The sequence below is a fragment of the Thermobia domestica genome, chromosome 16 (genome assembly GCF_964235325.1).
Source record: "Thermobia domestica chromosome 16, izTheDome1.hap1.1, whole genome shotgun sequence".
Taxonomy (NCBI): Eukaryota; Metazoa; Arthropoda; class Insecta; order Zygentoma; family Lepismatidae; genus Thermobia; species Thermobia domestica.
In genome coordinates, this window is record NC_137469.1 from 143,192,120 (window position 1) to 143,215,196 (window position 23,077).

The 23,077-nt window shown below is 36.6% G+C and overlaps 1 protein-coding gene across 1 annotated transcript in view; it reads left to right on the forward strand.

Moving 5' to 3' along the window:
- The window catches only part of LOC145672643 (adenylate cyclase type 10-like), a 364,033-nt gene extending 353,423 nt beyond the window's left edge, over positions 1-10,610 (forward strand). Inside the window, exon 7 of the mRNA XM_081741805.1 lies at positions 10,187-10,610. Coding sequence (XP_081597931.1) covers positions 10,187-10,339 — 153 coding nt within the window. The 3' untranslated portion in view covers positions 10,340-10,610. The remainder of the gene's footprint in view (positions 1-10,186) is intronic.
- Positions 10,611-23,077: the final 12,467 nt, after the last annotated feature.

Genomic DNA, 23,077 nt, shown 5'->3' on the forward strand with positions numbered 1-23,077 from the left:
TCTTTGATATCATCTAGAAGATTATTTATGGCGTCTTCTGTTCATTTTCCTACTCTGAATCCAAATTATACTTTGTCTTCAGTTACGATTCTGTATTTTAGAATTCTGTTTAATATCAATCTTTTGGATTTGTATTAGTCTTTTAAGTTCCATTGTGGCTATTTTACTTCCATAATTTTGCATATACTGGTTATTCTGCATAATTTTCAAATAATTCCGATTTTTATCCATATCTCGTATATATGTAGGCATCCGTTCCTGATTTCGTTGGGTCGAAGTATACTCTACCATGCGCACGCACCAGTTGTTTGTAAACATTTTCTAGCGTCCAGTATACCCCTCGTCTCTCAAAAACCTCATTCACTAGATCAAGTAACTCTCATCCGTTTGCTGGGAGATCATAAATTCGCAGTTCAATTCTATGGACTTCCTTGAAGGTTGGAAATGTTATAGTTCTTCCATTTATATTAAAATCTCTTACTATCTGTGTTAGTGCAGCCATTATGATCTTTCTTCCAATTTTCTAGCCTATACATATGGTTAATGTTTTTGTATAATTGTACATTATTTACTAAAATGTCTTCATTTAATGGTTTTACTGGAGTCTTTGCTTTACTTGAAACAAATGTTCTTCTTGAATTGGGAAAAGATATTTTTCTTCACCGTGGACAAATTGTTCATTAATGTTCGGGGTCTGTTGCATACATTTATAATTCTCTTCGTTAAATTTCTTTTTCCTATTCTTTTTTCTATTTTCAAGAAGTGTTTCTAGTTCTCCTTTTTCCTTGTCGTTTTTTGTTAACTTCCCCATTTCGTTTTCTTCAGTTTTTATTTTCGATTTTTAATTTTCTTTTTTATATGTTTGTGTTTCTTTATCTCTCTTTTCTTTAAGTAGTCTTTTCCTTTCTAGAAAATTTTCCAATCTTTGTCCCTACGTTTCTTACTTAGGCTTTTTCTCTTTGTATTTACTAATTCTTTCTTTTTACTCTCCATAGTTTCTTTTAGAAACTATTCTTTCTCTGGCTACTTTGTATGAGACACGTTCTTCCGTTTGTGGGTTTGACATACTTTGTGTCTTAGCTTATATGGTATTTATATCTTTTTTCCTTTGTCTTCACATTCGTCGCTTTTATGTTGCAATCAGCCACAATATCTGTAACTCACTTTTCCCTTATTGTCGCAATATTTCGTAACGTGACCGAATTCTTGGCAAATAACACATTGTGGAACGACCAGAAAATCTTTTATTCTATGTGCGTTATAATCGGTGTAGACTTTTTTCTTTTTTCACTAACAGTTTCATTTTCTTCGGTTAAACTTCTATCACCAAGTGGCATCGTTTTTCTTGTTTCTTCCCTGCTCGAAACCTTGCTTTACTCTTTTTTGGCTTCTTCCATCTCGTTTTCATCGAAATTCTGTTCGATGAAAGCTTGGAGTAGTTCTTCATCCTTTAATTCAGACGGTACCCCATATATGATCATCAGCGGGTTTTTCTTCTTAGCGTCTTCGCACTTGAAGTTTTCCTTCTTTCTTCTTTATCCATTATTTTCCTACTGTCTTCTTTCGTTGCCGTTTCAAGGACTATCATATCTCTGGTAGTTCTTAAACGAGTTATCTTTAATTTCGCTTTTCGTGGATTAACTCCTGTTAATCTTTCCGCTGTTTGCTTTGATGTCTCTCCGCTGTTTGCCTTGATGTCTCTCCTTGTTTTATTATCAAGGCCGGTTTGGTTTTTGCTTGCATTTCCTGTATCTTCAGTTCTTTTTCAGTAGGTTTTCTTTTTTAATTATGTCTGGCCCTAGTTGTTGCTTGTCGTCGATTTCCGTTTTTTCTGTTCTTTCATGCCTTTCTTCAATTTTTTTTTTTTGGTTAGCGTTTGTATTTCATGTATAACTATGTCTGTGTCGGTCTTCTGTTTGTCTGTTAATTCTTCGATTTTATCCCTATATATGTTTCTTTGTTTTTCCCATGATATCTCTGCTCGTCCGAAAGCTTGTTGTGTATTTATTAGTTCTTTTTCTTCAAGTTTTTTGTTAGGTATTTATGTTCATCTAATTTATTTAATTTCCTTGTTTTTTCTTGTAGTTGCTTTTTTAGTTTATTTTTTTCTGTGAATTCTTGAATTTCTGTTTCCAGCCTTTTATACTGCTTGTCTCTGTCATTCTTAATTTCTGCGTGTAGGATCATGTTTCAAACAGCAAAGAGGTCATTCAACCTTCCAAGGTCCACCTCATCTCCTTCTATCGCCAGGGTAATAAATCTTCCCCCTCCCAGGGACCTGCCCAGGAACACCGGCCCTACTGACAAGAAAATCGTCAGAGTACCAGTTTAATTAGACCCCCTGCTGTTCTATTGCTGACGACAAGACGCTTCTAGACTACTATCGAATTGTGCATTAATGGAATCTTCGAGCTGATTCGTGACACTAAGGAAAGGCAAAAAGGTGTAGACCAACCTGGGTGCATAAATGCTTCGTTTTGGCAGTATGACTAGCCGAAAATCTGTTGAAAAAATACAAAACGAGCCATAACTTGAGAACAAAGTGTCGGATCGAAGTCTAGTAAAAGGAAAAGTATTACTACGATTAAAAATATACTACGATCCGACATTTTGTTCTCAAATTATGGCTATTTTTGCATTTCTTCAACAGATTTTCGGCTGGTCATAGTGTCAAATAGAAACATTTGTGCACCCGGCTTGATCTATAATTTTTTGTCTTATCTTAGTGTCAGGAATCAGCTCGCAAACATTGTCTATATTGTTTTGAAACACTGTATACTTTTAACGAATTGTGCTGCTGATATATGAAGGTATCAGATTCTTTTATTCTAAACATGGCCGTGACTTACTTGCAGAGTATACGCGGTGGGAAGTTAACAGAATAGAAAACAGAGATTACGAATATCGATTGAAATATACTTAAACTAGGTTATTGATTTTCTTATATACGAAAGATTAATACATAGCGTATTTCTTTTCTGAAGTGTGCATATGATTTCACAATTTCTTAATGTTACTGTTTAAAATGCTAGTACAGGAATTCCCCTCTTTAGTGCAGAAATCCCCTCATTGCATGTTATCGCCATTTTAGGTGAGGTGGGATTAGGCAAGATGGGAAATCCCATCTCGCCTAAAATGGCGGATATTTTTATCTTGGTGACATAAGTGGCTAATAAATCGTTAGGCCACATGAGATTATTCGAGATGGGAGAACATCTAACAAGTAATAGTGGCATGTACTACTTACGTTATCTCGCAATTGATTTAAATATATTGTTAACTGTGATTTTAAATGTTTAATATCAATACTCGTATTTAATGTAACTTAGTTTATTCAGTCTGAGTTTATGTTTAATCTAAAGTGACCGCGACAACTTGCGAAGCGTGGGTTCTACACCAATCGTAGAACTGCTTTTCTCACTCTTGATGTATCCAGAGATTTTGCACGATTCGTGAAGCTGTCTTCCGAACGCACATTTGAGAAAACGTGAAACAACACAAGTGCACCAACAATATGCTATAGCCAAACTTAGAAAAATGGCGAGTGAGCGACAAAACAAAATTTAAAGACCTATAGCATGAATACCATACAAGTATTTGAATTAAACGGTAACATTAATATTATTAGTACGTATGCGTGAAGTGTCCAAACTAGTGCATACTCTCATGTAACATTCCTTTCAAGTGAAGTAGGAAAGACAAACTGCACTCGGTACACAGCCACTGCACAAGACATCGTAATCATAATTTCTTACAAAGGTATGTACGTCGCGCCATTTAATTAACAGCACATGAATCAAGAACTGTGTGGTCTTTTGTTATGAGCAGTTGTTACAAGTCTGGATACCTCTTTAGAGCCAAATTATATGACCGTTTTCTTACTGCTTTCTACACATTTTTACATCAAATTGACAAGTAATAAACAATACTAAGTTAACACTAACAACAATTCCAATACGCATGTAAAATAACAACAATAAAAGAAAACAGCAAGAGACTTGTGCAAGGGCGCCCATGCTGTGGTTTTCAAAAGGGGCAAGTATAAGCGACGTTTCAAAAATAGTTTCAAATTTTGCTGTAACTAATGTAAACGAATTCTATTGGATTTTCGATATTCTGAAGTACAATTTCCTCTAGGGAGGGCGAACGCCCCACCTTGCCCCCCTGATAGTCGCCCTTGGACCTGTGACATTATACATCACAGTTAAGGTTGCCAACAGGCCGGTTTTGCACCGGCCTGGCATGAAATATTGCTGTTATTTTGATTAAAGCCGGTGACCGGTACAAACTTCTTACCAGCCTCTTTATGACCGTTTTTTTTTTTTCAAATTTGTTTCTAGTTCGAAGCAATTTCATCTAGTTCGAAGTATAGATTTAAAAAGAAACATTCATTCTGTAGATCCAAAACTATCGCCTTTCACCATCTATCAACAAGTAATATATTTTGTTCTTCTGTTTAGATAATTTTAAAGAGATGACAGATACTGTATCAGGGAAAATTTGAAATTTATTTCTAAGGAATTTTATACATTTATTGAGAGTGAAAAAGGACTTCTTAAAGCAATTTCTTGCAATTGAAGTATAAGTTCAAAGAATAAATTTCATTTTCCAAATCCAAAATTGTCACGTTAAGATTAATATACTGTTGTTCATCTGTTTCGATAATTTAAAGAAGTGACAGTTACTGGTAAATAAAATAAAATAAACAACTTCAACTTCAGTTTCTCATTTCTAGCACAATGTATCTATTAGGCTTATTAGTGAATGTACTCAGGATATGGAGAATACAGGTGGTAATGCACATTTGCTCACGATAGTACATTCCCTTCCCACGAATGGGTCTGAACAGAGACACTCCACACTTAGACCTATATCATAGGGAATTTTGAAGCGGTGCCGGTTTATTTATTTTCCAGAGGTCGCAACCCTAATCACAATATGTATTTTTACATTTTTATTTGTTTTAAGTCGTAACACAACACGAAGGTTATAGAGTTAGATATATATAGGTTATAATTAAAGAGAATCAAAATATGAAATTTCATATTCTAAGCCATATCTCATATTCTAAGCCGCGCGTTTTAAATTTTCATATTTCATAATATTTTGACAAAATTCTCGTATTAAGTAATAAATATTAATATTAGTGTATCTGTCATATGCCTAAACAAAATCTCTAACTTCGTAGGCCTTGTATGACCACCTGTTCTCCTCGATCTGGTATTCCTGTCTCACCAGATCAATATCAATGAACTCAAGTCTATCTCCCAGTAAAATTTACGGTGGAGGCATAGGCGTAAGTAGCCCCGCAACCCCCGCGTCTTGAGGGGGCGAAAATAGAGGCGCATAGCTAAAGATTGCAGGGGGCGCTGAAGATTCAAGTTACGCCGTGGAGGGCATTTCTGGTAATTTTGAGGGGCGTTTTAAAGAAGGATCGCATCCTCTTTTTCGTTCCAGGGGACGTTCCGACATCGCAGGATATAAAATCCTACAATATGATCATAACTTCACAGATTTTAGCCCATGATATGCGAACCTTTGGAAATCAAGCCCTGGCTATTGCAAATTAAGACTTAAGTACGTACCATCTACAATGCAATCCGCTCATTTGAAAGTAAAACGCACCTCTCCTCTCTCGGCAGGATATTTCTTCATAGTAGCCTCACTTTACTTTATATCATCATCATCATCATAGGTATTCTGCCTTTATTGGCAGGTCACTTGCTGCAGCTGAGAAGCTTCCATGCTTCACGGTCCTCCGCTAACCTATTTGTCTTCGCGTATGATCTTTCTGTTTTAATATCATCCATTAATTGTAGTCTCCTTCGCCCCCTCCCTCTCTTTCCCGCCACCATACCCTCTAGGACGTCCCTCATGATACAATCTCTTCTTAGGCAATTTCCAACCAGTTTCTCTTCCTCTTCCTAATAATATCTAAAAGTGTTCTTTTCTCACCCACCATTTCTAACACTCCCTCATTCGTTTTCCGCTCTACCCAACTAATTCTTTCCATTCTTCTCCATACCCACATTTCGAAGGCTTCCAGTCGATTTTCATCACCTTTACGTAATGTCCACGTTTCCGCCCCATACTGTACAACACTCCACACGAAGCATTTTATGAGTCTTTTTCTCAACTCTTTCTTCAAGGTCCCACAAAACAGACTTTTCTTCCTCCTAAAGGCTTCTTTCGCCATTCCTATCCTTGCTTTTATTTCGCGTTCGCATTTCATGTCATTACTAAGAATACTACCCAGGTATCGAAAACTATTCACTTGTTCTATTTTCTCCCCTCCTACTTTTATATTTGACACAGACCCCTTCGTTCCAATTACCATGGCTTTTGTCTTTCTAACATTTATTTTCATCCCATATTCTTCAGAGCCCTTTCTTATTTTTCTAACATTTTATTGATTTTCTTTTCAGATTCTGCAAGAATCGCCATATCGTCTGCAAATCTTATGCATCTAATCATTCTACCTCCTACCGAAATACCATCATCATCATGTAGGCTCTTTTTCACTATCTCTTCTAGATAGACATTAAATAGTGTTGGCGAGAAGCAGCATCCTTGTCGAACTCCCCTTCCAATTGCACTCTCTTCCATCAGTTCTTCCCCTATCCTAACACTTACTTGTTGGTTCATGTATAAGTTTTTTATGAGTCTTCTATCTTTCCATTCCAACCCTATCTTTGTTAGAACTCCCAACAACAATTCCCAATTCACGTGGTCAAAAGCCTTTTCTAGATCAATAAATACAACATACACCTCTTTCCCTTTTTCTATAAATCTTTCACCGATCGCCCTTAATAATCCAATTGCATCTCTTGTGCCCTTGCCTCTTCTGAACCCGAACTGCTCCTCCTCAACATCTTTATTTGTTCTTCCATATAACCTTCTGTTCAATATTCGGAGCAGAATTTTAGCTGCATGAGATATGAGACTAATAGTTCTATAATCCTCACATCTCTTTGGGTTCGATTTCTTAGCCATCGGTATCATGATCGTTTTCAGAAAGTCTTTTGGCCATTCTCCTGTTTCATATATTTCATTGCATAGTCGCAACAATTCTTTCTTTCCCTTGTCTCCTATATTTTTAATGAATTCGATTGGTATGTTATCTATTCCGGTTGCCTTTCCATTCCTAATCTCGGATATAGCCTTTTCAAACTCATCCCGAAGAATACTAAATCCTTTATCATCTTCGCCTACTTCATTTTCTACTTCAACATTTAGGCTACACGATCTATCCCTACTCTCATATAAGTCTTCAACGTATTCTTTCCACCTTCCTATGACCTCATTTTTCTCGCTGACTACCTTCCCATTCTTATTTTCTACTGCCATCATAATACCCCCTTGTTTCCTCCGAAACTCCGTAGATTTCACCTCCTTGTACATTTCCTCATATTTCCCAACTCTTTCTAATTCTTCTATGTCCTCGCAAACTCTTCACTCGCTCTGTCTGTTTCTCTCCGTAACTCATTATTCAACTTTCTGTACATCTTTCTGCCCTCTTCTGTATCAACCTGTTTGCACGTCTCCCTTTCTCTCATTTTCTGCAACATCTGCTCTGTAACCCATGGTTTCTTAGCCGTTTTGTGTTCGCGGTAACCTACTGCTTCTTCTACAGCCTGCTGTAAGCAAAGTTTAATGTATTCCCACTGTGCGTTACTATCTGCGGCTATTCTTTTCTGGTTTGAATATTTTTCTTAGAATTTTTCAACGAAATGTTTTCTTATTTTCTCTTTTTTCAACTTTTCAGTATTCAACACTTTGTTACCTACTTTTCTTCTGTCTACATTTTTCAGTTGAATATCTACTTCCTCCAGCACAAGATTATGATCAGAGAAAATATCAGCCCCGGTAAGGGTCTTCGCGTTCTTTAAGCTATTCCGATACCTGTCCTGAATCATAACATAGTCTATCTGATATCTTCCGCGGTCTATTGGTGATCTCAATGTATATCTTCTTCTCTTGTGCTGATTGAACCAACTGTTCCCAATTACTAGTGAATTCTGTCTACAGAAATTCACCAGTCCCTCTCCCCTTTCATTTCTTTCGCCTAAACCATATTTGCCTACGATACTACCTTCCTGTTTTTCTCCCACAACTGCGTTGAAATCTCCCATTAGAATTACGCATGCACCCTTCTTCTCTCTATCTATAATTTCTTCTATTTTCTCATTATTTTCCTCTACTTCTTCATTTGCATGCGAAGTCGTCGGTGCATATGTCTGTATCACTACTAGATCCTTCGTTTTCCCTTTAAATCTTAACATCATAACTCTATCATCAATAAAGTCTACCTTCTCCTTTAAGCACTTTCCAAGAATTATTCCTACGCCATTATGACAGCCCTTTTCATTACCTGAGTAAAACATTCTATATCCTTCGCTGTTCAATACCCCATTATCTTTCCATCTAACTTCACAAACGCCTACCAAATCTAAATTATTTTGTTTCATTTCTTCTTTAAGATTTTCTAATTTTCCTCCCTGTAACATAGTACGTACGTTCCATGTCCCTATCCTAAACCTTTTGCTCTTCCCTGTCTTTCTTTCTCTGTCTGTCTTCCCCCCATTATTACTTTCTCGTCCAATAGTCCTTCCCAAGCCATCCCCCTCCCGGAGATCCGAATGGGGGGATATTTTACCTCCGGAACTACATTTTGACCTGCAAAAGACCATTGTTCATATGTTCTATTTTTGCTGTCGCAAACTAGGGAAAATAGATTGGTGGCTTCCCGTTGCCTTCCACCCCGCAGTATCCCAGCCGTTAAAGTCACTCTGACCACGCCTGGGACTAATGTCCAAGTTGCCGTACTAATCACTGTGATTTCCGCCAACTTGGCTACTTTAGAACTGCTGCCTTCTCCCAGAACACTCTTCGACTGGCTACTCCGTTTAGACCAATTCGGTAGGGGTGGCCCTTCTGGTAGTGAACTACCACCGACACAGCTCTAAAGTTCACTGTAGCACGCAATCCTCCCCACCCGACACGTAAGTGTCTTCGTAAAGGTGGTGTTTATAAGAAAGAGACAATGCCAGCGTTGCATTTCCTTGTATCCCCAACGTTCTAAATTTTAATCATTTTACTTCAGTATATCCCAGCATAGACGGATCTGTGTGACGCCAACACAAAACTGGAAGTTCTGGGGATGACAGTTGAACACTCCCAGGCTTGTATCCCTTTGTTTTATTATTAATGTACAACTTTAAGATTTCCATTTCGTGATTTAAATGTAAGGCGGCATAATTCACCTCTCAAAAAGTACATAATATTTTGGTCTCTTCATTTCCGTATATCCTTAAAACTTTGGCTCTCTTTAGTTATAAGTATAATGTTATGGGAAGATGAGACATAAAGACAGTGGCGGATCTATCCTGGGATTGGGGGCCTAAGGCCCCAGTTTTTTAGTGACAAAAATAATTTACCCTATTATTTGTATTTTTTGGAAGTTTATAGTAATCTCACGATATATTTACCATAGTCTGGATTCTGGCTGTCCCCCACTTTACACCATCTAGATCCCCCTCTGCATAAAGCAATCGATAGATGAAATTGTGCTGAACAAAATATTTTGAAACCAAAGTCTTATCTGTATTCTTCGAGAAAAACGTATTGACATGGCGCACAAAGCATGTCATTTGTTGTTAATAACTTATATACTTTATTATGTTTTTTACAGATTGTTTATTTACATTTGTACTCTCTATTGTTTACCTCAGTTCTAACAGTAACACCCATAATACTTATAAAATAGTTCATAAAAAATGTAAGGAGTGGCGTGCCGTGGAAAATCAGCACCGGGGCGAAAGTATAATCCGGCGCCCCCCTACATATGAGTGAAGTCGACAGACCAACCATAAAGTGCCACCATAGTTGGCAATAAGTGTAAGAAAATTTTAAAAAATAAACCCTGCTTTTCCTTGATTTTGAGCACTTATTATTACTTTTCCTTCTATTTTGTATATATCTTTTCTTCCCCCGAATTTTGCGCCCCTCTTACTTCGGCGCCCGGGGCTTTAGCCCCGCTCGTTCCCCTCCCCACGCCACGGTACTGAACGTAAGTCATTCCTAAGTTGCAAAAAAGTATTTTCTATACGCTATTATATTTTTATTGCATAATATCGAAAACTTGTTTCACATCCATGTACTAAATCTAATTAAATCTTTATTAAAGGTATGGAAAGGTTGTAATAATAAAACAGTTGAAGATCAGGGGATAGGTAACAGCAGCGATGGTATCGACTGGCATGAGGCTGACTTTAAGGATTGGTCTGCTGTTATATATCCTTTCCCATTGCCTTCTAAGAAGACAAATACCATTGGATAAATACTGAGGACAGTAAATTTATACAAATATTCTAATTTGAGAATTACGAAATTCTTTACCTACCATGAGTGCTGTCAGATTGATTTATTTTTATTTTAGTTTATTTTATTATTTTTTTTACAAGGCAGTAAGTGGAAGTTCCTTGTTTTAGGGGTACCGAACTGAAGTGAGTTTCGAAACCTATTTAAGACTAAATAACATTCTGCATTTATTTAAGAATAAGTTAATATTTAAATTTGATACATACAACTAATATTTAAAATAAAGTACATTGAAAACACAAGTGGATGTTTAAAACTGGTTTTCTCTATCTGTCTTCTTGTTTATATTTTTATTTGATAATTACTTCCCTTCTTGTTCTGTGATATTTTTGTGACAAATCAGTGTAAAAACTACAGTATACTGTAAGCGTCACAAGAAGAACATTGTAAAGGAACACGGGGGAATGCCGCGCAATGGGCAATATCGCACAGATGCGTAGTGAAGTACTGGAAAGCATGGCAACGCTGGAAACGTGTGCCTCACGTTTGTAGTGGAACTAATAAGAACTGCCAAAAATATTACCCCAGTGCTCATCTTATTGTCGCATGAGAGTACGTTTTCCAACAAAATTTATTTTTGGATTATTTTTTCCCCGAGGAGACTTAAGAGAGGTCAAAACTTGTGGAAGTTCATTGCATAATATTGCTATAGAATTAACACTTATGTATCAAAGAATTATATCATGTATTTTTCTTTCCTGTAAAATCTAGATCTTTGATAAATGAAGTTATGTTGAACGAACAAGAGCGGGAATACCACACACTCGTTATATTACCGGCGTTGCATGGTGTTAGTCCCCCTATTGGAAATTCTGATCACTGTGTTATATACATGGTTCTTGATATTAATAAACCGCCTAGCCCGAAACCTGAAATTCTTAGCTGTCGAGATTATGGTAGTTTTGATGAAAATCTTTTCTTTAGCGGTGCTCAACACATACACTGGGAAAACATTGAGTCATTTGAAACAATAGACGGTAAAGACGCATTAACACCCTTACCTTTGTACAGGACGCATTAACACATATATTCGATGTACATGCTCCTATTAAAAAGATCAAGCTTTCTAAAACTAAACTCCCATATCTCTCAAGTAATACCAAGCTATTAATGAAATTGCGTGATCGAGCACATCTCAAGTTCAAGCGTACCAAAACCCAACAAGATTGGGAAGAGTTTAAAAGGCTTAGGAACTTTACAACGTCAGTGGTTCGACAAGAAAAAATTGCTTACTTCTCTTATCGTATTAAAAACTGCACTGCAGTTAAAGACAAATGGAAAGTAATACAAGAGCTGGGTCTTTGTAACAGGAACAATGATGTAGCACTTTCCAGTGAAATCAATGATCCAAATGTTATTAATGATCATTTCGTCAGTCTTCCAGGTTTGCCTCCTATTAATTCTGAGAGAGTTGACAATCAAACTAAGAAATTTCTGTCTAAAAAACATCAACAGCTACAGACAACATTTTTATTTAACCCAATAAATGAATCCGATGTGAGAAAGGCGGTACACAGCATAAAATCTAACTCAGCTGGCCTTGATGCAATAAGCACTAAAATGATCAAATTAGCGTTGCCATTCATACTATCACCTCTAACGAAAATAATTAATTATTCACTAGTTAACGGCTGCTTTCCTACTGCCTGGAAAACAGCAAAAGTGGTACCGCTACCAAAGAAACCCCGCGTAACTTCCTTAAACGAGCTACGTCCAATTAGTATCTTACCAATAATGTCAAAGATTGTAGAAAAATTAGTAAACCAGCAATTATACGACTATGTAAATCATAATAATATTATCCCTATTATTCAATCCGGTTTTCGTAAGCATCATAGTACTGTCAGTGCGATGCTCGAGGTAACAGATGGGATATTAAACGCAGTTGATAACTCTCAAGTTGCAATCATAGTCCTCTTAGACCTAACCAAGGCCTTCGATCTAGTTAATCATAACCTGTTGTTGGCTAAACTAAGCTATTATAAATTTTCTGATACCGTCATAAACTGGATTGAAAGCTACTTACTAGGCAGGAAGCAACAAGTATATCTTAGGACAGCTCAAAATCCCTTATCTTCGGCACTCGTTATAAACAAAGGAGTACCTCAAGGATCAATCTTGGGTCCCCTTTTATTTTATATTTACATTGCTGACCTCATAGATTCCATTAAATACTCTACTGTGCATTGCTACGCGGATGACACACAACTTTGCATCATGTCATCACCACAAAATATTGAACAAACTGTAGAACTTGTTAATAGAGATTTGACCTCTGTATCTGAATGGTGTACTGATAACGGTCTTGCCATCAACCCAAGTAAGTGTACATTTACGATTATAGGAACCTCACAACAGTTGAGTAAAATCAAGGCATCGGATCTAAAAATAAAAATTATGGACACTTATATTTCTTACTCTACCCATGTGAAAAGCTTAGGACTCATATTGGATAAGGAACTAAGCTATAATAATCATATATCTACTCAGTGTAATAAAGCTATTACTTTATTACGTCGACTTTACAAAGCCAAAGACTTTCTATCTCAGTCTATGAAATTATATCTCATGCAAGTTCTTGTTTTACCGTTATTAGACTACTGTGACGCTGTATATGGACCATCTCTCTCCGTTTACAATTCTAAAACTATACAGAAAATACAGAACTCGTGCATTAGGTTTGCCTTTAACTTAAAGAAATCGGAACATATCCTACCAGTGCTAAATAGAAACGACATTTTAACAATGTCGAGAAGAAGATACCTACGCTATAGTTGTCTGATATATAAAATCCTTAAAACTCAATCCCCACAATATTTATATTGTAAATTTACAAAGCGGTCACAAATTCACTCTCACGTTACGCGTAACAGTGAGAAATTCAATGTACAAAGACTTAAACTGAAGATAGTGCAAGGAACATTTTCTAGAGCAGGTCCGAGAGTATGGAATGCGATACCAAAAGCTCTCACGGAAATAAAGTCATTTAATTCATTTCGAAATTCATTAAAATCACATTTGATGAAATCCCAGCGACTGGCCTCTGGCACTTACGACATGTACAGTTTCATGTAACAGCTTAGCTAAATCCAACAATATCGATACTTTTTATTGCATATGTCACTTGTTTATTTTCTGATTTATTCTTTTACTTGTATTTTTTTTTAGTTTTTTTCTGTTCCTTTTGATGTGTAATGTTTAATATTGTATTCTTTTGACAAGGGTTAGGTGGTAGAGCAGCCATGGCTGAACCTCGCCCGCTTCAATAAAGACATTTTCATTTCATTTCATATTATAATTCCGCTCGGTATTCATCATTCTGTCTGTCCATTCACAGTGGATAGTAGATTTCTAACAAGTACAAATTTAAAAGTATAAAAAGAAATGGAAGATTTGTCGTATAAAGCAAGTTAATTTTATGAAAATTTTATTTTCAATGAGACATATTTTCAAGTGCACCTGATTCTGAGGACAGATGAAGAACTGATGTGTGATGATGACGAACAGGATGGTGGTGACGTATCAAGTTCTAGGAAGCTTAGGCTTTATCTCTAACGATTTCGGAAGAGATATAGAGTTATATTATTAAAATGAATTAGCATGCAGTGTTTTGCGTTCCGTGGTGATAAACATAAAAGAGCATATCATATCAGCGATGAGACTCACGGAGACTTTATCGAGATTTTTTTTTATGTCTTTTTTCAAATGTCTGTTTTTTTCTGGCAACAGTTATTTATTGATTTATGTTGCAAATTATTGAAATAATCAACAGAACTTGAGTTGAAGCCCTTGTAACTTACAAATCGTTTGTTTCTTTGTACCTATACGAGTAAAATTGTGTGATTATTCCTTTCGGGCCCAGGTCATTTTTGGCGTTTTCCTACATTTTCAGTTTGTAACTTATTGCTCAAAAAACATTTATTCGATTGATATGATTAAGACCTTGCTTTCTAGAAAATGTATGTGGCTATTTTTTGGTGTAAATCACATTGCATTGTTGCCAAGGGGTGGGAAATTATTGAGGGAAATGTAGGGGTGAAAATTTACAAAAAAAAATAATCCCTAACTGAATTTCAAAATTTTTTGTATCTAGCACCAGTGCTGCCATATGGGTTCAAGATTTACACCTAAAAAAAATACTTTGGTGTGTTGAAAAGGTAAAGTGAAATCCTGAAGTCGCTGCTTCCATTCAAAGAGGGAATGAAAATTTTCTGTCATCATACACATGAAATTTCGACACTTTTTACGCCTCAGAAGTAGAAATCAACAGATATGCCAAAGCTACTGCTTCTCTAATTATCCTATTGAAACTTTTTACGTTCTGTTCTGTAAGCCAAAAAGGAAGCTTTCAGGTAATGGTACTTTTGTTTCAATGTAGCCAGCAAGAAAGAAATAATAGAGGGAAAAAGAGGGATTTTCCGAATTTTACAGCTGAAAGTGGGTATTAATTGTTTTAGTCGAAAACGCTGCCATCAGACAGACAAAAATATCTGAAAATAAATATTGGTACCCCAAGAATATATCCTACAAGCACAATGGCGATATCTAACAAAGTAAGCATGAAATTTTAAAAAAATCACATTCTACCTCAGAAATTCACCATTTTCTTACCATTTACAGAACATGGTTTATTATAAACCTCAACTGTACTTCCCTTAATTATTCTAGTGAAACTTTTTATGGTGTGCTGTGTAGGCTAAGGGCGAGGCTTTTACACACTGGTACGTTTGTTCGAATGTAGCCAACAAGAGGGAAATAATAGAGAAAAAAGGGAATGTTTCGAAAATTTCCCCCTAAAATCTGTAATTAAAAGTTTCTGTAGCTGCCAACACTGTTATGAGACACACAGTCTATCTTAAAATAAGCCTTGGTATCCCTCTAATATATCCTACAAGTATTGTGACGACATCTAATAAAGTAAGCATGTCAATAAAAAGTATCTCATTCTACCTAAAAAAAATCAGTTATCTTTCCACTTAGAGAACAAGGTTTACTGTAAACCTAAACTGTACTTCCCATAATCATCCTACTGAAACTTTCTGTAGTGCGTTGTGTAAAGCAAAGACGAGGCTTTCAGATACTGGTACGTTTGTTCCGATGTAGCGAACAAGAGGGAAATAATAGACAAAAAAGAAAATTTTCCCAAAAATTTCCTCCTAAAATCTGGAATTAAAATTTTCTGTAGCTGGCATCACTGCTACCAGAAAGACTCACACAATCTTAAATTAAAAATTGGTACACCACTAATATATCCTACAAGTATCATGACGATATTTAAGGAACAAAGCTTCTAATTACCAAAACTATATTACGATAAACAGAAAGGTAGGGAAAAACTAAAAAAATCAAGAGTCAGTACCTAAATACCAATTTTTCGTGCGCTCCCTAATTACTCCATTTTAACGATCTGTACCCGCGTTTGTTAAATAAGGACAAACGTTCGACTGGCGTAAGTTGACTTGCACTCGGACGTATAGGTACGGACATATAAACAAAAATTTCGAATTTTTGCCCAAATTTAGGAAAATGTAATTTCCCTTATTGGCAACACTCAGCGAGGGCCAGTCCAATTGATGCCAACAATTATGTACCCATCCGAGGTATCTACCGGGCAAGTCTTAAGGAGGTCTCTCTTCAACGAAGGAAGGAAAGAAAAAGAAGTAAAGAAAATTCGAAATTCGAAAATTCTCGAATTTTTGACTGGGGTGAAATTTGAGAAGGAAATTCGACACCCAGAAGAAAAAGAAATTAATATTATAAAGTATGGTCCAACCATATTTGGCAAAAATCATGTCCCGATATCTTAATTAGTGTCCACACAGGAGCGGATTAAAAAAGTGACACACCCGTGTGTGCCACTTTGTCCATCTGCGTCCGAAAGTGTTACGAATTTATATTTGATTACATTTTTTGACTACTAACTCGTGTTGTTGTAGGAGTTATAGTCTCGAGTAATAATAATATCGTTGTTGCAAACAATAACTTTATAAGGACAATTTTCTCCCCTTTTTACATCTTAGTTTCAATACTGTTGGTGAGAAATGCAGGTGTTTCAAAATGAATATCGAGGTTTTAGTCTTAGTAGTACTTATTACATGTTACGTACAATTATAAACAATACATCAAGTAAAAGAACGCCTCAAACAGTTTTTGCTACAAATGTTCGATGTGAGCTTCATTTGTCACACGGCACACATCTAGTCGATAGGCGAGAAAGGTCCATCAATTTTCCGCCATATGCCACAAAACAAGTTCGATGTAGGGATAGTCTGGTTTCACCTGTACCATCTCCTGAGGATTTGCTGACAGCCAGATGCGAACATATGGGTGTTCACATTAGCACTTAGGTGAAATGTCTATTTATCACTGAAGACAACACAATCCAGAAAATCTTCAACATTTCATTTGCGAAATTGACAGGTAAACCGTAGTCTGTAGGCTTTAAAGCTGTGGCAACTGCAAAAGGACGTAGTTGCAAGCGTCTCCTTAATATTCTTCACACAGACAGTTGCACTGTAACTACAGATTCAATCTTTATTAAAACACAAAAGGCTTTCTGCTTTCTAGTCTCCATCTTTGCTACTACTAACTCTTTCTAACGGCAGACAGAGGAAACAATGCATGTGCATGTGTGCGTACAAAACTATTTGAGTTGCTTTTTTATTTGATAATATTTATAATTGTAAGTTAATTGTAATAGATACTACGAAGTTTCAAAACCCTATATTCATCTTGAAACACCCAGCATTGCTTCAAATTGTGTCATCCTATATTCATGTCTTGTATGTACATATCAGGGCTGGCCCTAGGGCATTTGCCGCCCAGTGCAATGGCATCATGTGCGGCCTTCCCCTTTCTCTAGAATGAACAAATCTTAAAACTCACGATTTTAAGTATGCTATTCCAGCATGAACAACGAAGGGGAGGAAGAAAAAATACACTCGCACTCAGAAAGGCTTAAATACTACAAATACAATCTCGTTTGTGTCTGTTTTTTTCTTTAAATAATACTCTATTTTTGTTAGTGAAGATAAAGCAAACACACCTAAAAAATGGTAACCCTTTTTCTAGAATTTAATATCGAGCTTGAATCTCAATATATCAATTTACAATTAAAATGCAAGTAGCTTTTTTTATCTTTATTTCTTGATTTTACTTCTACATCTGTTATTTTTTTAAAAAAACCTGTTTCCACCTTCAGTGATAAGGAACTTGTTTGTGATATAAAAAAAAGTCTAGCTGTCATATCAGAATTGTGATAACTAACTAAATGGAAGAGGTGTTCGAGAATTGAGTTCTTGCAGTTGACAACAATCAAGAAATTTGTGCTGGGATTTATTTAACCATTTGCTTTAGCATTGTCCATGTGACCTTAAACTAATGCGTCCTAAACATAAATTTATAAGTGTAGTATTGAAATATAAGGTCAGATTAGTATGTGTAACTACCATAATCATGAAGTCTGTTTTCAACAAGAAATATTTAAGTTTAATAATATACTTATGACATATTTTGTCGAACCCTCCAAACTTGCCGCTCCATGCAAATGCACGTGTTACACATTTGGTAGAGCCAGCTATGCATATCATATATATCTAGTCGACAAATTATTTATATATGATATTTAGAAAAATACCAGTAGGCAAATTAGTAGTAGTTTTTACCTTTAGACAAGTTATTTGAATTGTATATTGTTCGTGACAATATTTTCGTTCTTATTAAAGGCCTGATTTCACGAAAAAACAAACTTTCATTTCTACTTTTATTTCTTAGTTGATATTGATGAAAACTCCTGAAACCCGAATTGTTAGAGGTATGCTACTCATAAATTGTAAAATTCTGTAGCGCATCAGTATCTAGCGTTTAATTTGTGATGCATTTTACGGTAATTATACCTACATAAAAATATTTCATACTTGTAAAATTCGTTACAAATGACTATCTGAAAAAAAAAAACGAAATTTAGAAGAAAACGAGAGGCGATGTTTCTTTCTAAAAAAACGTACATTTCTGAAAAATACGAACGTTTTTTTTCTATTTACAACACTAATCGAGATTATTAAACTGTTTAGTAAGACAGATCCAATATTAAGACAACTGCAATTGTAACTTGATACAATTACAAATGTATACAGTTATACAATTATAACTTGATACAATTACAATTGAAACGATTATTGAGCCGATAAAGACATGAAAATCAACAAAGAACTGGAATCAAAGGCCGCGGGTGTTTGTTGACTCTCTTAAGTCCAATAACAATCAGCAAGATCATGATGTTTTTCAACAAGGCATAAAAGAAGTATATGTGAAGACGTTAGATCAGCTGGTCAGTATGCAATCATGATGAATCCATCGCAAGACATCACGGCCACTGATTAGTGTGTTGTGGCTATAAGATACATACCGGTATCTAAAGAAGTGGATATCGCTGAAAGAATCACTACAATAATCGAAGTATCTTCTGGAGTGGAAGAAGAAAAATACCATGAAATCAAAATCATGTTTTCCGGAAATGGCATTGACTCCACGAATGGAGCAAGTAACATAAAAGAACTGTACAAAGGACTTTTAGCTTTCTTGAAGAAAGAAAATATGAATCATATTCATCCCAGACAGCAATTTAAACTTGCTGCAAGTTGCCACAAACTTGCTGTTGCAAGGTAAATTAGCTTGCCGCAAGCTATACTATGCAAGCCAATTAGCTTGCTTTAAGCTTGTGGCAATCTAGTTAGTTACATCTGGGCAAGGCTTGGGGCAAGCTTGTCTTCACAAGTTAAACACAAGTCAAATTATCTCAAACGCAAGCCAAGTATAAGCGTATTCTCATCAATGGCAAGCTTTATTAAGCTTATTGCAAGCGAAACACACGCCAAAGAAGTTATATGGAATCTTGCACTAAGCGAATTTACATAAAACAGTATGAAATCAGTATAATTTAACCGTCTGACTAAATCTATGCTATTTAATACAATATTCCATCTGGCAGCTCGGGAGGTCTAGATGGTCTTCGACCTTCGATTCTCAAAGATCTTTTATCTTGCCAAATACTCGAATCGAAGGAAAAGCTATTAAAATCACTTTGTGATCAGTTCAATCTAATTATTTCGGGAAAAATACCCTTAGAAGTTCGACCTTTGTTTTTCGGAGCAGGACTTATTGCTCTTAAAAAGAAATGTGGTGCAATCAGACCTATCACCATAGGGAATATTTGGCGCAGAATATCAGCATAAATTATGTGCTCAGAACACGAGAGCCTGTTAAGAACTTTTTGTCTCCCCATCAACTTGGAGTTTGTATTCCCAACGGAGTCGAAGCAGCCGTTCATGCAACTAGGGTATATTTCTCCTCCACACACAGCGCTCCAAAGGCTATCGTAAAGATGTATTTTCGCAACGCTTTTAATGAACTTAGCCAGGACTCCATGCTTACTGAGGTATTGAAATAATACTTTCTCGCTATATACCCATATGTTCACCAGTGTTACGCTCAACCCAGTAACCTATTCTTAGGCCAAGACAATATTTCATCCCAGAGAGGAGTACAACAAGGTGATCCCTTGGGCCCAGCACTTTTTGCCATAACAATACATTCTTTAGAACATTCGAGTAGTACTGAACTAAACATCTGGTATTTGGATTATGGGACTATTGCTGACAAACCTGAGGCAGTCCTTTCAACGTTAACACATATAAATGAGAAAGCAATCAGATCTTGGCTTACATTTGAATTTCTCAAAATGCGAAGTTGGTTTTCTTGGATCAGATGAAGTCACATCCGATCAATTATTCAGAAGATTTGGAGAAGTTGCCCCAGGAGTACGTCTCCTAAGCAAACAGGATGCTTGTCTTCTGGGTTCTGCTCTCACAAAGGAAGCATTTACAATTGTGCTATCAAACAAAATATCCAAATTAGAATATTTTCTGTCTTGTCTTGACTCGATTTCAGCACACGGAGCTTTTTTTCTTCTATGTGCTTCATTGTCAATCCCTCGCATAAACTACTTTCTACGGTGCTTTCCATCTTGGAATGAGACTCCACTGCTGAAGAAATATGATCATATCCTCAAAATGGGTCTGGAGTCAATTTTGAACTGCTCCTTGAGTGACGAATCTTGGATGCAAGCATCCTTACCTATTGGATTAGGAGGCCTTGGTATTCGACGAACCGTTGATATGGCGATTCCTACCTTTTTATCGTCCTACCACGGATCCAGGATCCACGGTCCACGGATCCTACCTTATATAGATAGATAGAGGGAGGGAGGGAGAGAGAAGATTATATACAACAGCAGTGGATTTTGTTTCGGGAGAGGCTTGAGGAACTGGTAACAAACATGTGTGTTGTACGTGGAATGCGAAAAATGATTACAAATTTATTTTGGGAGGGGCTTGAGCCCGATACCTATCCCCTAAATACGCCACTGTACATCAGTCAACCGTTCCCATATTATCTCATTGAGCAATGAAACAAATTTTGAGTAAAGGAAAAATAACTATCAATATTCGACAGAAGACCGAGACTTTCGAGACTGACCAAGGTCTCGTCTCGATTTATAGAGGTCTGTCTCGGTCTCGGTCCCGTCTCGGTCTCGGTCTCGGTCTCGTCTCGGCATGTAAAAGTCCGTTTCGGTCTCGGTCTCGTCTCGGTATATAAAAGTCCGTCTCGGTATATAAAAGCCCGTCTCGGTCTCGGTCCCATCCCTCTGCCCTCCTGGTAGCTACTTCTGCCTGCCTGACTGCCACCTAGAGTGCCCCCCCAGACTCCTGCAATCTTTTGACATTCTACATGTAGTATTTTATATCAGTATCATAACCAATCTCATTGTCAAATTGTAGTCTACTTTCCATGCATTTACTATGTGGCAGATCAGTTTTCAAGCTTTGTTCTTTGAGTGTCTGAGTATGCACGCATATTTCTGTTTTCTAATTTAGCGCCTTTTGAGGTAAATTTTAGTTATACTTCTTTCTTATGATTTTTAATTATTATGCCTAGCGAACAATACTAGATTTGGTCGACTTGTTTTCTTCTCATTGGATCAACTTCGATTGGAAACAAAAGAAAGGTAAAACTATTTACGCAACTTGTTTGTATTTATGCAGGTTTGAAGTTTTCAGTTTCATATTTTGTTTTATTTAAAGGTTCTATATTTCTTTTTTCTGAAACATTATTATCGGCTTTCAATATTCAGAGGATCTGCTTAGTTTGCAACTACCAGGGCTTAATTTTTTGAAGGGGATAAAAAGAGTTGTGTTTTCCCTTCCTCCAAATGATGATAATAAATTTATGGAATTAAATTGATTCCCAATAAAACGTATTGTCAGAGTGCTTATCTTTAGTTAGTAATTGGTGTATACTAGTGCTCCTTTACTTATTTTGTTTCAAAGTACTGACGTGACGTCTACCATATTGACTAGGAACTGCTGAAAAATTCGTAGCCCAACCCAGAAGGAGTGCACGTGGAATAATGAAGTTTTACTTCTTCCATACTTCCCCAGAGAGTCAATATACTACCTTGTGCAGTGCTCCAGTTTTTGCAGGAAAGTTAAAAAATCTGGAGATTTCCTCGCACCACTATTCGTAGCATTACCCCTATCAGATCTAAATTGTGTCCTTTCAAGTGTTATTTAAGTTTGGGAAAAGAGTACACGTAATAGTTAGGAGGAGCCAAATTTGCGGAATAAGAATAATTATCTAGACATTGAAATCCTAGATTATGCAATGTCAGTTGTGTTCGCAGGGGTTTGATGGACAGGCATATTCTCCTGAAGGAACATAATTCCTTTCTTTTCATTTTCCGCGGCGTTGAACTTCGAATTTTTCTTTCAGTTTTGTAAGTATTGTAGAGATTCTGGATTAAAAATATCTGACCTTTGCGGAGGTAGTCTATGAGTACGACTCCATACTTATTCGAGAAGAATGTTGCAAACAGCTTTTCAACCTACTTCTGTGTCTTGAACTTCTTGGGACGATGGAGAAATGAGTGCTACTACTCCATAGACTGTTCTTTCCATTCAGGATCATAGTGGTGCAGTAAAAGACACTTCTGGATGGTGCAGCCATATGGAGATATATTTTGTTTTGTAAAGTGGTTCAAAGCATTGTATATGCATGTAAGTTTGTTCGGTGCTCATGCGCAGTATTGGAAGAACTACGTAAGCCTTCCGTCAGTAGCCATGGAGCGTTGGTCTAACGAACATCGCGCTTTCGCAGTGGAGTGTTTCTTCAAGAACAAAGATTGCAACAATTACGCGGCGTAAGTATCGGTGTCATCTTAACATTGGCAGAAATGGACAGGTACCGACACGACAAACTATTCTTAATTGGGTGAAAAAGTTCCGAGCTTTGTCTTCTGCAATATCAAAGAAATCCCCAGGTCGTCGACGTTCAGTGAGAACACCAAACGACATAGAGAGGGTTCGAGGAGCATTAATTAGAAGTCCAAGGCGTTTAGCTCGTCGATATGCTGTGTCACTTGGCATGTCAGACAGGAGTGTGCGGCGAATATTATACCAGGTCATACACTTCCACCCATTGAAAATTCAGATGATTTACAAGTTGCTTCCTGAGGATTTTAATGCTTGCGTACAATTCTGCAGTACACTGTTGCAAATGATTAATGAGAAACCAAACTTTATGCGGAGGTTAATCATGTCCGACGAGGGTCCTTTTCACATTCATGGGTGTGAAAATAAGC